Raw genomic sequence first — 16,065 nt, 5'->3', positions numbered from 1 at the left:
TCTGCTCAGAACTTTCCCCTCCCAGTTAGCTCAGGCTTCCATCTCCCCCCACCCTTCATGATCAGCCCATGGGGTCTGTGGAAGGGGAAGAGCTCTTGGCTTCAGTGACCCCTTCAGAGGTCTGAGAGGGAGCTGAACTGTAGCAAGGTATCAGAGGGACAGTGGACACAAGGCCCTCCCAGGGAGAGATGAAGTTGGAAGGGTAGGGGGTGGGGCAGAGGCAGAGCTTGAGCAAGCATCTGAGGGGATGAGGGGTTGGGGGTGGTGAGGGAAGGAGAGAGGTAGTTCCCAGCTCAGCACATTCCTGAGACATCTGGATGTGCTGGAAGGGCCCCAGCTGGCCTGCATGGCTGTGGCTCCAGCTTCTCCTCTCTGTGATGTCAGGACCCAGCATTCCCCCCTCCTTGCAGAGTCTCACTGGCCTGGGGTCCACCTTGGGGCTGAGTGCTGGGGTCTCTACCCTGGACTTCTCACCCCCAGTGAGCAAGAAATAAGCCTCTGCAGCAGTGGAGGAAATGGCTGAGTCAGAGCAGGCTGGAGCCTGATGCAGGAGGCAGACATGGAAGACCCAGGGGTTTGCCCATGCGACTGACTAAAGGAGATTCCTCCTTTGGGCTGATGCCTGCCTCCTCCCGTCTCCTTGGAAGGGAAATAGAGACAGAGGAAGAACTCTGGGAATAGCTTACCTTGAGCTGTGTGATCCTGGGCAAGTCCACTCCCTTCCCTGGCTCTCAGTTTTCTTTTCTGTAAAAAAAAATACAGTAGTAGTAGTAGTAGTAGTAGTAGTTACATTTGAAGAGAGACTTCTACATGTCCTACATCATACAAAGCACTTTACAAATGTTATCTCACTTAATTCTCACAGCAACCACACAGGTTGGGTAGATATTAGTAAGCCTATTTTATAGCTGAGATGGAGGTTCAGAGAGCTTAAGTAACTTGCCCAAGGCTACACAGTAGGTATCAGAGGCAGGATTAGAACAGGGTCTGTCTGCCTCTCTTGCTCACAACCATTGAACTACATTGCCTCTACAAGTAAAAGGGGATGGACCTAATGACACCAGAATTCCTTTCAGCTCTAAAATTGTAATGATTTCTCTTGGCTATTGTGGGGCTCTTCAAGAAGGACAGGGGCAGGCATTAGTCACACACTGGGTGGGGGAAGGAAGGCAGAGGCAGCTGGCTTTGAAGCATCAGATGGGTCAGGAATCTTTGGAGGTCCCCTCCCTTGGAACCTCAGAGAAGTCCAGACCCCAGGGGCTGGAGTCACAGCCTGATCCCCAGCCGAGCCCAGGGGTCCCACACCTTCCCTGAAGGAAGAGAGTAAATAAGGAGAGAGAATGCGACTTCTTCCAAAAATAAAACCTGAGGACAACTCAGACAGGCCGGGACCGCTGAGGAAGCCAGAGGCCAAATGCTGAGTGCACAGAGGAGAGGGAAGAGGCCAAGGGAATTCCAGCCAGAGCCTGGTGGCAGGCTCCAGCCCAGGATGGCCTTCCAGCTGGCCAGGGGCTGGGAGAGCAGCTTGGCCGGTTGGCCACTGGGCTCTGTTTATACTCTTGGGCCTGGCCTAAGCCTGGGGACAGTCCCTCCAGCCCTGAGTCAGAGGCTGTGGTCCCCGAGTACCTAGTCTGGCTGGGGCTTAAGAGCAAAAAGGCCCCAGGGAAGAACAACCTGGAAAATGGGTACAACAGGCCCCACTAGGGAGGAGCCGAGGGAAGGCATCCAGCCTCATGGAAACTCTGCCTGGAGCAGGAGCAAGCTGGCATCCAAGCGGAATTCAGGGCAGTCATTCCTGGAGGCTCAGCTACAGAAAAAAAGGCCTCAGTCCATTTGCTCATTGGCACATTCCTTCATTCACCCACTCATTCAGTCAGTCAGTCATTCAGCAAACATCTGAGCACCTACCATGTGCTGGGACCAGTGCTAGGCTTTGGAGACACAGATGAGAACTGGACACAGTATGACATAGCAGCAACATGGCTGGATCATTTTCCACTATACCAAGGAACTTGGAAACTATCCTCAGGGCAGTAGGGAGTCATCAGTAGATACTGAGCAGGGGAGTCACATAGTCATATTTGTGTTAGAAGATCCCTCTTGATGCAAGGTGGAGAATGTTCTGGAGACAGATCAGAGTTCAAGCCTTGGACCTACCTTCATAAATGGGTGGTCACATCACTAGTCAAAACGCCTTTTGTGAGGAGGAACTGGGCTTTGTTCATCTCTGTATCCACAGGGTTGGGCACACAGTAGGTCCTCAGGAAACACTGAACAAATACATGAGTGATGAGTAAATGGATGGGATTTGATGCCCTTATTCTCCAGAGGGCCCCAGCGCCAGCCCTGGCACTTAGTCTCCAGTGTCCTGAGTTGTCCCACAGGGATCCTCTGGCCACTGCCTATGGACCAACATCTCCAGCAGCCAGACCGTGGGCTGCTGTGCCCTCAGTAGTGCCAGTCACAGCTAATCCTAGCCCTGGGCGGCGGCACTAACTGCCATCACTTCTTCCTGCCCAGACGGTACCTGGCACCCACCCCAGGGTTGGGCCACAGCACATGGGTCAGAAGATGCCAGGGGCTGGCCGGGAAGCTGCAGGCCTGCTCTCTACTTTCTTGAGGGACCTGTGGCCTGGCCAGGGAAGGGTTACCACAGTTTTGGGAGGGGGAACTACAGGGCCAGACTAACAGGGTTGGGGGCTGCAGAGAATGTAGACCCTGCTCTGCAGAGAACCAGCCTGTGGTGGGTGCCAGCCTACCCTTTCCTCTCTCCCTTCTCTTCTCCAGAACACAGGCACAGAAAAGCTCCTTCCCTGTGGTGCCCAGTCCTCTAGTCCCAGCCCTCATTGTCTCAGCCCCAGGCGAGCCTGGGACTCCTAGCGCTCCCTCGCTGGGGGTCATATGACTCAGGCATGTGGCTTGGCACAGTCAGCAGTCAGTTCTGTGATGTTTGTTGTGATATGTTGTGTATGTTCATGTGAGAGTGTGCATGACCGTGTCTGTGACCGTGACTGTGTCTGGGGTGACTGCACGTATGTGTGTGCCCATGAGTGTCTGTGTCTATCTAATCACATCTGAGGAGTGTGTTCTTGTTGGGTCTGTGTTAGCGCCTGCCAGTGTCAGCCTGTGTGAGCCCAGGAGAGTGTATATGCACAACAGCACCTGTGCCAGGCTGTGTATGGAACCATCTGAATGTGTCCATGGGGCGGGGATCTCACATTGTGTGGTGTCAGAGATGTGATGTTTCCCTGTGTAAGAAGGAACCTCAGAGCCCACATCTGTATAGCGTGTGCATACATGCGCACGCACATGTGCGCACGCGCACACACACGGAAGCATTTCTGCTTATTTGGACTTGGGCTCTGTGGTAAAGAGTTCGGTAGGGGGAAAATATGAAACCTCAGCAGCCGCCTTGCCCGGGCCTGTGGGGAATGGGGGATGAGAGTGAGGTTGGAGGTTGGAACAATGTGCTCCCCTTCACCCCCATGCCCTGCCAGGAAGGATCAGGGAGGGGCTGGCTCCAGGGATGGGGAAAACTGGCTCCTGTCTCTTTGCAGTCCCCAGAGAGGCCAGGGCAGAGGAAAAGAGCCCACTTTCTGAGGACTAGTCCACTTCACCCTGTGCCTGCCGCCCCTGCCTCAGTAGGAACACAGACTATAATGGATGAGGAAACAGGCCTGGAAAGGAGGCACCACCTGCCCCTGCCCAGGTCTCAGAGAACAGCTGGATCTCCAACTGGGGCCTCCTGAGTTTGAGTCCAGGGCCTTTTTTCCTTCACAGGACAGCCTTCAAGCCTAGCTCTGGGAAGATGCCTGGATCTTCCCCCCCAAATGTCGGGATGGTGATGCTTAAGGACAGGAAAGGCCTGTCTGACAACTGGGTACCCAGGGGCCCACCTCCCTTCCCCAGCCCCCCCACCCCGTTCTCTGTTGACCCTCCCCCTCCCCCCCTTACACATACACACATACTCAGGGCACAGCAGTGACTCAGACTGGTGGCCCTTCAGCTTGAAATGGGGGCAATTTTCTAGTGACCACGAGGCAAGTAACCGTCCCGGAATGTATGGGTCAGTTGGGGGGTGGGGGGGGGCAGCCTGCGGGGGAGGGGAAGGGGGAAATGTGAGAGGACTCTCCTCCCAACTCTCCCAGAGCTCACTCTCTCGGAAGGAATGTCCGGGCTCGGCATTCCCCCCACTCCTTATCCCACAGCTCAGCCTGGACCCACTCCGGTTTCCTCCCTCTTTTCCCCAAAGACAGACTGAATCAGCCTGGACCGGGGGAGGGGCAGAAGCCAGGGATGGGGGTGCAGGCTCTGAGCGGCTAGCAGCCTGAGGGAAGGGGGCGCTCTGAGGCTGCGGCAGGTGGGGAGAACCCCTTTCCCACACACACCCTCAGCTGACAGCCGCGCCCCCAGCGCTTTTCCCTCTCTCCACATTGACCTCCAAGGAGGAATCAGGGAAGTAGAACTGAGAGGAGCTTCAGAGGCCCTATTGCCGCCCAGCAATGTCCCGCCTCCCTCTGCCAGGGGCAGAGACCCCGGCTGCCCCATCATTGCGCCCTAAGGTAGGATTATTCGAGGAGGGGAGGAAGGAGCTGAGCTGGACGAGCCGCGAAGGGACGTTAAGAATTGGGGCCGGGCCTCGCCTTCGAGCTGGGAATATCTGAGGAGACCCTCCCTCTCCACTTAACCTGCGGGGTCAGGGCCACGCAACTAATAAAAGACTTTAAATCACCATGGGACTGCCAGGCCCACCTGGAAGCTCAAAAAGGCCATTTCTGCCTCTGGCCCAGGTGCAGAAAGGGACACAAGGCCAAGCCCGGTACACTCTGCCCTTTCCGTGCCCGCTCCGTCTGTCAAGACGGCACACCCTCCCCAGCGCGAGCTCGGCGCTCCTCCGGCTCCCGCCCCGCGGCTCTTGCGGCTGGCTTCTCGCAGCCTCCTCCCACTGGCCACGAGCTCCGCGGATCCGACCAATGAGCAGGCCGGATTCTGGCGCGGGGCGGCCCCCAGGGCGCTGGTGTTAACCTCTTGGGCTTCATTCGGCAGGCAGGACCCCGTCCTTCTTTAAATTTAAAGGGCCGGTGACTGAGATCCGGCTCCAGGAGGAGAAGCTGCTTAGGGGAAGTGGTGCTCGGGGCTGCGAGCCTGAGAGCTCAGGACCTTTGGTCCAAGAGAGTGGAGCCGGCGCCGGCTGCGCGTGGCAGCCGAGAAGGAGCTTATGTTGGCAAGACTGTAGGAAAAAGTCTTTAACAAGGAGGGAAACAAATCATAATTCCTTCTCTGGCTTCCCACCCCAGTTGCCTGAAAAGGCACCCCCACAGAACGCTCACCCCCAGTAGAACCCTTTCCGCCTCAGAACGTTGACCACGATTCCCTGCCGCTTATAGAATCCTGCCTCCCATCCCCAATAATTTCCATCGGATAGCCTGAAACCTTAACTTTTTCTGTGAGAACTGGAGGAAGAGCTGAGTGTGGTTTTGAGGGGTTGTGGGGTGGAACAAGGGACTCTGCTGGAGTTGAGGAGGCCTGAGATCTCCAGAGTGGGCTTTCCAGGGGTGGGGGTGGGGTAGAGGAAGAAGAGAGGACAGAAAGAAGTTGCTCCACATTCCTCTGCAGCCCCAGAGCTGCAGAGAGCCCCTCCCTCAACATCACCAACTCACTGTGTGACACTCATAGGTGGCTTTCCCTCTCTGGACCTCAGTTTCCTCATTAGCAAATGGGGAGGATGGGGTGTGGACCATGGCCTTTCTCAGGTCCCTTTTGCCTCTAAATTGATGGTCTAAACCAACCATAACTGAGCTGCTCTGGGAGACCAGGCGTCAGATAGAAGCAGGGCTACAAATCTCTATAAAGAGAGGCCCTCTGGCATGCTCCCTGAGCAGGAGGTGGGCCTGGGGGTGATGGGACATACCTACTGTTGCCACCAGAGGTCCACCCAGCACACAGGGAAGCCCCTAGCAAGAAGAACTGGGTTCTTTGAGTGTCCCCCACCCCCACCCTGCCTGCCCCTTGGCTGCCCTCCCCTTCCACTTGGCTCCCACCAACTGGAGGCTCTGTCCTGCTGGGCCTTGGCTCTGGTTTCCAGCAGGTGGGGTGGGGGCTGCTCACAAAGAGGGGCCAACTGAGCTCCCTCAGCAGGTTCCTATGGGCACCCCACCAGGGGTCTCTGAGAAGGACCTGGCTCATCTGCCTGGAGCCAAGTCCTTTAGAGACCCCGATCCAGACTAGAGGAAACTTCTATCCTCTCCCAGGCCCCGGGAAAGGGATTGGCAAACACTTATCGCCTGAGAAGCAGCTGCTGGAGAAATACCTTAGCAGCTGACTCACTGGACTCTTTGCAACCCCTTCACTCTGGGCCCCACACTAGGCCTTGGAGAGACCCTGAGAGAGAGAGAGAGAGAGCACCCCCAGCTGGGCTGGCCAGCCCAGACTCTGCTGAGGCTGTGGCTAGCAGAGCCCAGGCTGTGTGGTTGGGGGGCATTGCACCCTGTAAATGGCCTTCAGCTGGGATCACGGTTATTTTTAGAGACTAGTTCTGCTGAGGCCTCTGACTTCCTGGTACTGCATCACCCCAGGCATTGATGGACCATTGACATGCTGATGGCATTGCCCTGTGGGGTACAAGGCCAGGTCGCTCCACCAATAATTGTTGAGTGTCATGCACCAGGGGCTGGGACCCAGCAGGTGAACAAGATCCAGACCCTACCTCAGGGAGTTTATTCCTGATCAGGGGAATATCTGCTGGGAGGACTGGGTGATGACTGGCTGTGGACTTGTCCCTGTTCTCCTTGGCTCCCTGGGCCTCAGTTTCCCTATCTGTCAAATGCGAATATGCAACTTCCTTGTCTCCTTAGGTAATTGTGAAGATTAAATAAGACAATGCATATGAAAGCACTTTGGAAAGTTAAAACCATAAACAAGAAAAATGCCAGCTATTGGTAGTAAGTTCTGGCAAACTGGGAAAAAGAGAGAGTAGTTAGGTCGATGGGTTTCTGAACTCATTTTATCCTGGATTCTCTGATCTGTGCTTTGTTCTAGGCGGAGGACCAAGCCACCTCCCCACATTAGCTTCAAGCTCAGTTCACCTCAGGCCCAGAGTTAGGCTTTGCATAACAATGGCCAACAATTCAGTCACTACATACTAGGCAATGTTCTCAGTGTTATATGTATATGTATGTTATATGTATACACATGTTATATGTATTTCCTCACTTCATCTGAATAATCCTATGAGGTATTAAGCACCTAGCAAATATTTGATCCTCATGACAACACTATGAAGTGGGAACTTTTATTTCCCCCTTACAAATGAGGAAACTGAGGCCCAGAAAAGTGAAGTAACTTAGCAAGGAGTGAGCTAGGAGTCAAAAGCAAGTCTATGTTACTCCAGAGCATGTGATCATCCCCTTACCCTCATAGAAAGATGCTCGGGTGGCTCTGAACCTTATTCTCAGACAGAGGGCTTTTCTGCTCATGCCTTCTGGACAGGGACAGGCTCTGAGTATTCTGGGCCAGAAAGTCAACAACTCCGGACCCAGGAAGCCAGACCTTACCCACTCACCAGAGGGGACCCCAGAGCCGGAAGCAAACCCCTCCACCATCTCTTCCAACCCACTAGCAAAGTCATTCAGTCAGTAAATAATGAATGAATAATAGTAACATTTCCTTACAGATTTAGAATTCTTTAGAGAGAGAAAACAAGCACCCACTATGTACCAGCCATTGGATACTTTATTAATAATAAGAGGTTTGTTGAGTAATTACTATGTACCAGGGACTATTGTAAGTGCTTTACATGTATTAACTTGTTTAATCCTCATAGTAATCCTTGTGGATAGGAAATATCATCATCCCCCACCACCCCGTACAGAGGAGGAAATGAAACATAAAGATGTTAATTAACTTTCCCAGGATCACTGAGACCAGTATTTTTCAGACTGTTTTGTTTCTGGGAAATATACTTTACACCCTTCCCAAGCACACAGATACACACAAACACATAACTGAGCTAAAAAATTTACCAGGTTATTTCACTTCCCTATGTGCCGTGCGCTCTGATATTACTCTATTCTGTTTTGTTCTGTTTTCTTTTTTCTTAAATTCTGGTCGTGACCTGCGAAATTGATTTCACAACCCATTAATGAGTCACCCCCACACTTTGAGAGCACTTAGTCATAGCTAGGAGCATCAAGACCAGGATTTGAATCCAAATAATATGACTCTAGAGCCTAATCTTTTAGAATAAAGAATGCCGGGGAAAAGGGAGACCCTGGAGACCGGAGGACAAGTGCGGACTGTGCTAGTGAGGGGAGCAGAGTCCTGGATAATTCCATCACCTTGCATTCCAGCAAAAGATAATACGAAAATCACTGATATTGCCTTTGGAGTGCAAACTTGCTGCCATTGATACAGGTATTCTTTTAGTGCTTAGTCTTCCCACGAAGGAAACAAGGTGGACTGAGAAACAGACTTGGGCAATCTAAGTGATTTGACCAAGGTCACAGAGACAGAACTAAAGCCCTGTGTCCTGTTGCCTGGATTCTTACACACCATCCACAGCTCACTCTGCAGGATACTGATGGCGAGGCTAGAGATGGTGGTGGAGGTGATAGTAGCTGTGATGTGATGCTGGGGTAACAGTAATGATGGAAATGATAACAGTTGGTATGGTGATGTGGGCAATGGGGAAGTTGGTGGCAGTGGTGGTATTAATTATGGCAGGGAGAGTAATGGGGAAGTTGCAGGGACGGCGTTGGTGGTGGCAGGGCTGGTGGCACCACTGTAGCAGCATCCACACCCCCTTTCTAGGATAAGCTGACTCCCTCCTCTCCCCTCCTCCTTCCCTAGCACTTCCCTGAGCACCTGGACCACTTCACAGAGAACATGGAAGACTTCTCCAATGACCTGTTCAGCAGTTTCTTTGATGACCCTGTGCTGGACGAGAAGAGCCCTCTACTGGACATGGAACTGGACTCCCCCACACCGGGCATCCAGGCTGAGCACAGCTACTCCCTGAGCGGTGACTCAGCACCTCAGAGCCCCATCGTGCCCATCAAGATGGAGGATACCACCCAAGGTAAGAAGGGGTGGCGAGGCCCAGGACACCAGACCCAGAGGAGCCACCCACATCCACCTCTCAGGGGAGGCTGCCCCCTGCCTTTTTGTTCTCCCTCAGATCAAACCCAGATGGGCCCTTGTCCAGAGGGTCTTAGGTCAGTGATGTGCAAAGGGTGGTTCCCAGACCAGCAGTAGCACCCGGGAATTTGTTAGAAATGCAGATTCTCAAGTCCCTCACAGACCTGCTGGATCAGAAACCCTGTGGGGAGAATCCAGCCTTCTTAGGTCTGAGAAGCAGACTTAGATGAAACAGCTTGGGGGAGGATGGACTACACAATAAATGTGGGCAAGGTACCAAGGCTCTGGAACCTTACCACCTCTTCGTACGGTGATGTCCTCTGAGATGTTACCTAGGAGAGATGCCTGCACCCGACTTTCATTCCCGAAGGTCAGGTTCTCTAAAGCTCTCTTCTCCCTCAGCTCTTTGCCCTTTGGGTCTTTCCTCGCAGGTGATCAACATTCGGGAACTCCAGGCTGTGCCCCACCTAGAAATGGTCTCTTTGGGCATTTCCTCAGATACACGTGGTGCTGGCTCCAGCATATTGGGCTGGGTGATTGTGGACACATCTCTTGTTTCTTCATCTACAAATGGGAGTAACAATAAACATTTCTATCACACTCTCCAGTTTACAAAGTACCTTCATGTTAATTATCTCATTTATTTCTCATAACTCACAGGTGAGGTCAAAATCACTTTGATCATAATCCCCATTTGTCCAATAAGGAAAATGAGACTACAGGAAAGTTGAATTGTTTAGGTCATACACACAGTAAAATGCAGGGCATGGACTTGGGAGTGGGGAGGCCCCTACACCCTTGTCACCACCACATTTGCCAGCCTCAAAGGGCAGAAAGGGGTACTGGCTTTGGTGCGCATCCTGCTGCCTCCACTACCTGCTGTGTGATCTTGAACAAGTTGCTTCACCTCTCGGGGCCTCAGCTCCCTCAGTTATAGAATGAAGATACTAGGTATCTTGAGAATTCTGGCAAGGATTAACAATGTATATACGTAAGATCCCAGCTCAGCACCCAGCCCATTATAAATGCATCTGTCAATAATAGGCAGCTATTTTCATTGTGCATATCAAAGTTCTATTAGGAATATGGAACCATGAACAGGGTTCTTATTCCGCTTTCCCTTCAGAGGACAATGGTCTTGAATGAGTTTTTTAATATTCTCCTCTATTAAGTGGGCAGACTAGCAGTGCCACCCCCTAGGATGGCTGGGAGGAACACACAAGTTCCTACGCAACTAGAGTTTAGAATTGGACTTCGTGCAAGAAGTGTGAGCTGCTTCTGAGGGTCTTTGAGATTCCCCAGGGGCAGAGACAGGACTTTGTACCCCACCCTCACCCACCCCCTTGAGGGCAAGGACACCTCCTGGGGCTTTAAGTGTCTCCAGGGCTCGTAGCTGGGGAGGTCTCAGCTTCCCTACATGCTCTGACCTCAGCCAAGCCTCTGGAGGTCACCTGGTGAGGCATCAGGCCCCAGCCTGGGGAAGGACAGCATGTGGGGTGGAATGCCTCCCAGCCCAGCAACTCCTCACCACCCCAACTCTATTTTTAGAGCAATTTGTCTGTGGGTCCCTTGCAGGGGGCAGCTTCCCGGAGGCCAGTGGGCTGGCCCTGTAATTTGGGAAGATTGTGGGTGTTCCTGGAACCCAGGGGCAGCCTGTGGCCCAGATCTGGGGCCCTCAGGCTCCCAGCAGGGTGGGGCTTGGCCTCTGAGGTGGGATGAGGGAGCCGCTGACCCCTCTCCCCACCCACAGCGGGATTCCCCCAAGGCTAGAGTCCCTCCAGCCCTTCCCCTGCATGCTGGCTTCTCAGACCTCTGGGTCACCAAAACCAGGTGTCGGGGCCCCTGTAGGCAGGGCTGACTTGGAGCAGAGGACGGTAGGCACCCATCAGGAGAAGGGGTGATGCCCTGACAGCCCTGTGGCCCAGGCTGAGGCCAGGAGACCCACGAGGTGGGCAGGAGGTGGACGCTGCCCTGGGAGACCTGAGCATCACCCCTGACCCCCGACATGCCCCCAGGCATCAGGTCCCATGGATTCTTCCCTCTAAATTTGTCTCCAGTATGTTGGTTCCTCTACATCACCACTGCCAGTGCCTTTGCTCCCGCCTCATCTTCTCTCGCTGGACAATTTCAACAAGCTCCTATGGGTCTTGCTGCTTCCATCTCACCTGTAGCCAATCCGGTCTGCACACACTGGCAGAGTGATCTTTTTTAACATTATAAATCTGAGCATGCTTAAAACTCTTCAGTCCCTACCCCACCCCCACCCCCACCCCCAGTACCTTTAGGACAAAGTCACTTCTCCAAGCCCAGCCTCCAAGGCCGTGTCACCCCTGCTGGCCACTCTGACCCCATTTTCCCCTTCCCTTTGCATTCTAACTGCACTATGCTCATGTCTCTTACCAAGTCCCTAGCACCTAGCACAGCACTCAGCACGTTTACTGAATAAAAATAATTGTATTCACACTAGCTGCCATTTATTGAACATTGACTTCTTGTCAGATACTTTTACAGATGAGGAAGCTAAGGCTCAGAGAGGTTTAGCAACTTGCCTAAAGTCACACAGCACTCAGGAGGGGTCCAGGTCTGTTGTCCAAGCCCATACTGTAAGCTGCTGAATGAAGAAGATGCCCCCACCTCTTCTGGCCCCAGCTTTCTCTGCCCTCCCACCTCACAAGCATTGCCCTCCTGCCCTTTTCTGCCTGCCTCCTGGTGCCTAGCATCTCTCCATTGTCCTGTCCAGAGTAGTTCCCAAGGGCCAGGAGTGGGGCTGAGCCCTCTGCTCTGAGGGTCAGTCCCCTGAGCCTGGGTCCTGCCCCCTTCCCCAGACGTCGAACATGGAGCATGGGTGCTGGGACACACACTGTGCTCCGTCATGGTGAAGCAGGAGCAGAGCCCGGAGCTGCCCGTGGACCCTCTGGCTGCCTCCTCGGCCATGGCTGCTGCTGCTGCCATGGCCACCACCCCGCTGCTGGGCCTCAGCCCTCTGTCCAGGCTGCCCGTCCCCCACCAGGTGAGCCTGGGGACTGTTTGTAGGGGCTAAGGGAGGGAGGAGGGGTGATGGGTCTCTATGGGAAGAGCCTTCCAAAGCACCGTGCACCTCAGGGCTCTATGAAAGGGGAGCAATGTGACCCCAGACCAGGCCTCTGCCCACTCTTTGGGCCACCCCTTCACCATCCTAGGATGGGCTCAAACCACAGCACCCTCAGAGTAAGCTGGGGTCCTCACTGTGAGCAGAAGAAAGATTCAGGGACCTAAGCAGGGCTAGGCATCAGGGGCCCAGTCCAGGGTTTCAGAGAAGGAGATGGTTCACATCACTTAATTTCTCGAAGTGTCAGGATTTTTAAAAAGGAAGAAAAACCAAAATGGAAATATAAAAATTCTGCCATATTTCAATTGTTTATATTCATGAGATTAATATTCTTAACCCACACTGTCATGCCAGCCGTCATCCCATAAGTGTATAGACAACAGCATTCGGGCTATGGAGCCAAAGCTGACATCTGAGGACCCTTCTGGGGATGTGAGGCCCAGACCCAGGTGCCTGGAAGAGGCCCTGCCTGTGTCCCAGCTCCATTCTCACTTGTGCTCTGGGCATGTTTCATCCCCTCTTTCTTCCTCAGCTTCCTCCTCTGTAAAATGGGAGCATGAATTACCACTAAGGAGCTCCTATCCCTGAGCCTACTACAGGAGAGGCATGTTAAAATCCGTAGTCAGGGTTTGGCTAGCACTGCCCCCTGCTGGCCACATGGCTCACCTGATCAAAATGTATAAAGTCAGCCCCTCCCTACTCCACTGGGACCTGAAGAATAAGGGTTGTCTGCAAATGGGGAAGATCTTTTGGGACAATCTCCAGGACTGGCTCAGACTCCTCAGGCCTTGCCATAGCAGGAAAGGAAGGCATGAGGCAGCGGCATCCAGGATTTTGAAAGTCGGGCACATGCCTCAGAGAAGGAATCTGAGGCCTGAGGGGTTAAGCAACTTGCCCCCAAACACACTGTCAGAAGCAACGGAGCTGCATTCCAAACTCAGCCCCCAGACCTCGAAGCCCGCACTTTTCACCCTAGTGAGGTCATGACCCCTTAGTGGAAGGCACAGGAATAGGAGTTGGTATGGCAGTAATGAGCATGTGACCCACATAAGAGCCAGTGGGGCTCTCTCTGGCCTCTGTGTCTCTGCAGATGCTTTTCCTTCTGCTTGGAATGCTTTCCTCTCACCTACATCCTGCCGGATCCTTTATCTGGAATACTCCTATTTATACTTCAGGACCCATTTCAAACTTCAGCTGCTCAGGGAGTTTCCTCTGGGCCCCTAGCCAGTGAAAGCCTCCTTTGTCTATGCTGTTGTTACCATTAATTGAACAGCTCCAATCTGCCTGACATGACCTCTCGTCCTCATGGCAACCCACCCACCGAGGCCTGCGTGGCCTTCAGAGTAAGTGTAGGGTCAAAATCCATCAAAAAGATGGCCCTGGCCTCAAGACCACAAGAAGCCCTCCTTCCCTGAGCTTGAGGGCTACACTATGCTACTTGGCCACCATTCTCTTAGGTCTGACTTGGCTTCTCTAAGCACAGGAACTGCTCCTTCGCTCTGGGATGTGCCTGGAACCCTGAGCCCAGATACTTTATTAATGCTGCAGGGCAGACCCCCAGCCTCAGGGATGGAGGGAGGTCGGATGGCATGGTGGGGACAGCCCCAGGGGCAGCTGATGGAGCTGGACCTGTCTCTTTCTCAGGCCCCGGGAGAGATGACTCAGCTGCCAGTGATCAAAGCAGAGCCCCAGGAGGTGAACCAGTTCCTCAAAGTGACACCAGGTAAGTGTGTCCAGAGAAGGAGTCTTCCTCTCCAGTCTTGGGAAGATCGCATTCCTCCTCCCTTGGTCCAGTCCACCCATCTCCCTCAACATCCCCACTCTCTCCCCAGAATATCCCTGCCCTGTCTGTTCTCCATCCCTCCAGTCCCCTCCTTACCCAATCTACAACTGTCATCACTATTATCAGCACCTTCTCACCCTGTATGCCAATCCCCTCCTATCATTCACTAATTGAAACCCACTCTATAGCCATCTGTTCATCCATCCATCCATCCATCCAACCACCCATCCATCTGTTCATCCAATCATCCATCCATCCCTCTATTCATTCATCCATCTATTTGTCTGTCCATCCAGCTATTCATTCCTCCATCCATCTAACTAGAGTTCATTGGGTATCTCTTAGTCCCAGGAACTGAGGATGCAGAGAGAGAAGATAGCCCCTGAGCCCAAGTAGATCACAGAGTAGTGAGGGTCACAGACAAACCACCAATTATACAGCAGTGTTATGGGTTAAAGAAGCACATCTCCAGACCTGACAGGGGAGAAGGGAACAGAGGAAACTTCTTGGATTGACCAGAAGGAGAAAGGGCTAGCTTAATCTTTCCAGTCTCACCTCATTAATTCATCAAATACTGATTAAGCATCTACTGTGGGTCAGGCCTGGACTAAGTACCACACGGTTTAGAAAGATGAATAAAGCCCAAGTTTCACTTTCAAGTTGCTCACAGCCTCGGAGAGAAGATAGAATTCACAGGAGGTAGAAAGGGACCAATGTGAAACACCTTATGTTGTGGAGTGCCCTTCAATAAAGTGTGTTCACACACATTAGCTCATTGCATCCTCACTACTCTGTGCAGGGAGTCCTTTCACCCCCTTTCAACAGCAAAGTGAGGCTGAGAGAGGTTAAGTAACTGTAACTATAGGCCACACAGTTGGGCAATGCAACAGTCAGGACTTGAACCAAGGTCTCTCTGATTCCAAGTTCAGTTATCTTTACTGTATGGCATCCATAAGAGGCAAAGAAGAGCTAAAGAAGGGAGCGAGGACTCCTGCAGGAGGCCACCATGGGCGGAGCCGGAAGGATGCCGTGGTTCCACCTCCCAGCCTCAGCCCTGCTCTGAGGCTCAGTAGGCTCCAAATTTCCACACCTGGAATTATCTGGTCATTCTGCGCCATTCTGGGGTCTTCCCTGCAAAAAGGCCCTTGGTCCTCTTGGCTCTGCCCAGGCCTCTTCCTGACCACCTGCAGAGTGTCAATCTTCCTGGTGCTGTGGCCACAGAGAGGCAGCTTAGAGGGGGAGACTGGGGAGAGCAGTGCTCCTGGCAGGTCTGCTGAAAGCCCAGTGCCTACCTCCCTGGTACCCTGCAGCTGGAAGTGGCCACCCTAAGCACTTTGCAGTGGAAAGACAAGGACAGAGGCTGCTGCTTACCCAGCCTGATCCCCATGAGTGTCGCTGTGGGCAGACTCCAGTCACCTCCCAGGACTGCCATGCTGGAAGCTCAAAGACCCTGAGCCCTGTGATGTCAGGGATGGGGGAGGGACACCAAGAATCCAGTCTCTGTGATATCTCCATCAAGGACCAGGCTTAAAGGAGCCAGGCCTCTGTGGTGTCAGAGATGGGGCAGCACTCAGGAATTGTCTTCCGGGATGGCAGCTTGTCTTTCTGACACACCAGAGGGCCTTCTGATGTTATAGGAGTCGAGGCCCCAGCAGTCCGTCCCTCGAGAAGTCAGGGCTACCTTAGGCCCACACTGTGCTGAACCCTGATGTGTGACCAGAGTTGTGCTGCAACCCTGCTAACCTGGCTTCTCCTGCTCTCCCCAGAGGACCTGGTACAGATGCCTCCAACACCCCCCAGCAGCCATGGCAGCGACAGTGACGGCTCGCAGAGTCCCCGCTCTCTGCCCCCCTCCAGCCCTATCCGGCCCATGGCCCGCTCCTCCACAGCCATCTCCACCTCCCCCCTCCTCACCGCCCCTCACGTAAGCAGCTGGGGGTGGGCTGACCCTAGAGGCATGGAATTGAGTAAATCCACCTCAGCACATGATAGGGCAGGGAGGGTCTGGGGAGCCCCAAGCCTGATCCCCACCCCCATCAGGAGTCAGAGATACCTTCCT

General features: G+C 53.4%; 1 protein-coding gene across 1 annotated transcript in view; it reads left to right on the top strand.

The window, feature by feature from the left end:
* The window catches only part of CREB3L1 (cAMP responsive element binding protein 3 like 1), a 33,558-nt gene that overhangs the window by 10,101 nt on the left and 7,392 nt on the right, over nucleotides 1-16,065 (top strand). Inside the window, exons 2-5 of the mRNA XM_074372109.1 lie at nucleotides 8,848-9,076; nucleotides 11,961-12,145; nucleotides 13,868-13,946; nucleotides 15,773-15,930. Coding sequence (XP_074228210.1) covers nucleotides 8,848-9,076; nucleotides 11,961-12,145; nucleotides 13,868-13,946; nucleotides 15,773-15,930 — 651 coding nt within the window. The remainder of the gene's footprint in view (nucleotides 1-8,847; nucleotides 9,077-11,960; nucleotides 12,146-13,867; nucleotides 13,947-15,772; nucleotides 15,931-16,065) is intronic.

This window comes from Camelus bactrianus, chromosome 10 (genome assembly GCF_048773025.1).
Source record: "Camelus bactrianus isolate YW-2024 breed Bactrian camel chromosome 10, ASM4877302v1, whole genome shotgun sequence".
Lineage (NCBI taxonomy): Eukaryota > Metazoa > Chordata > Mammalia > Artiodactyla > Camelidae > Camelus > Camelus bactrianus.
Note: the sequence above shows the minus strand (reverse complement) of the source record. Positions and strands in the feature narration are given on the sequence as shown.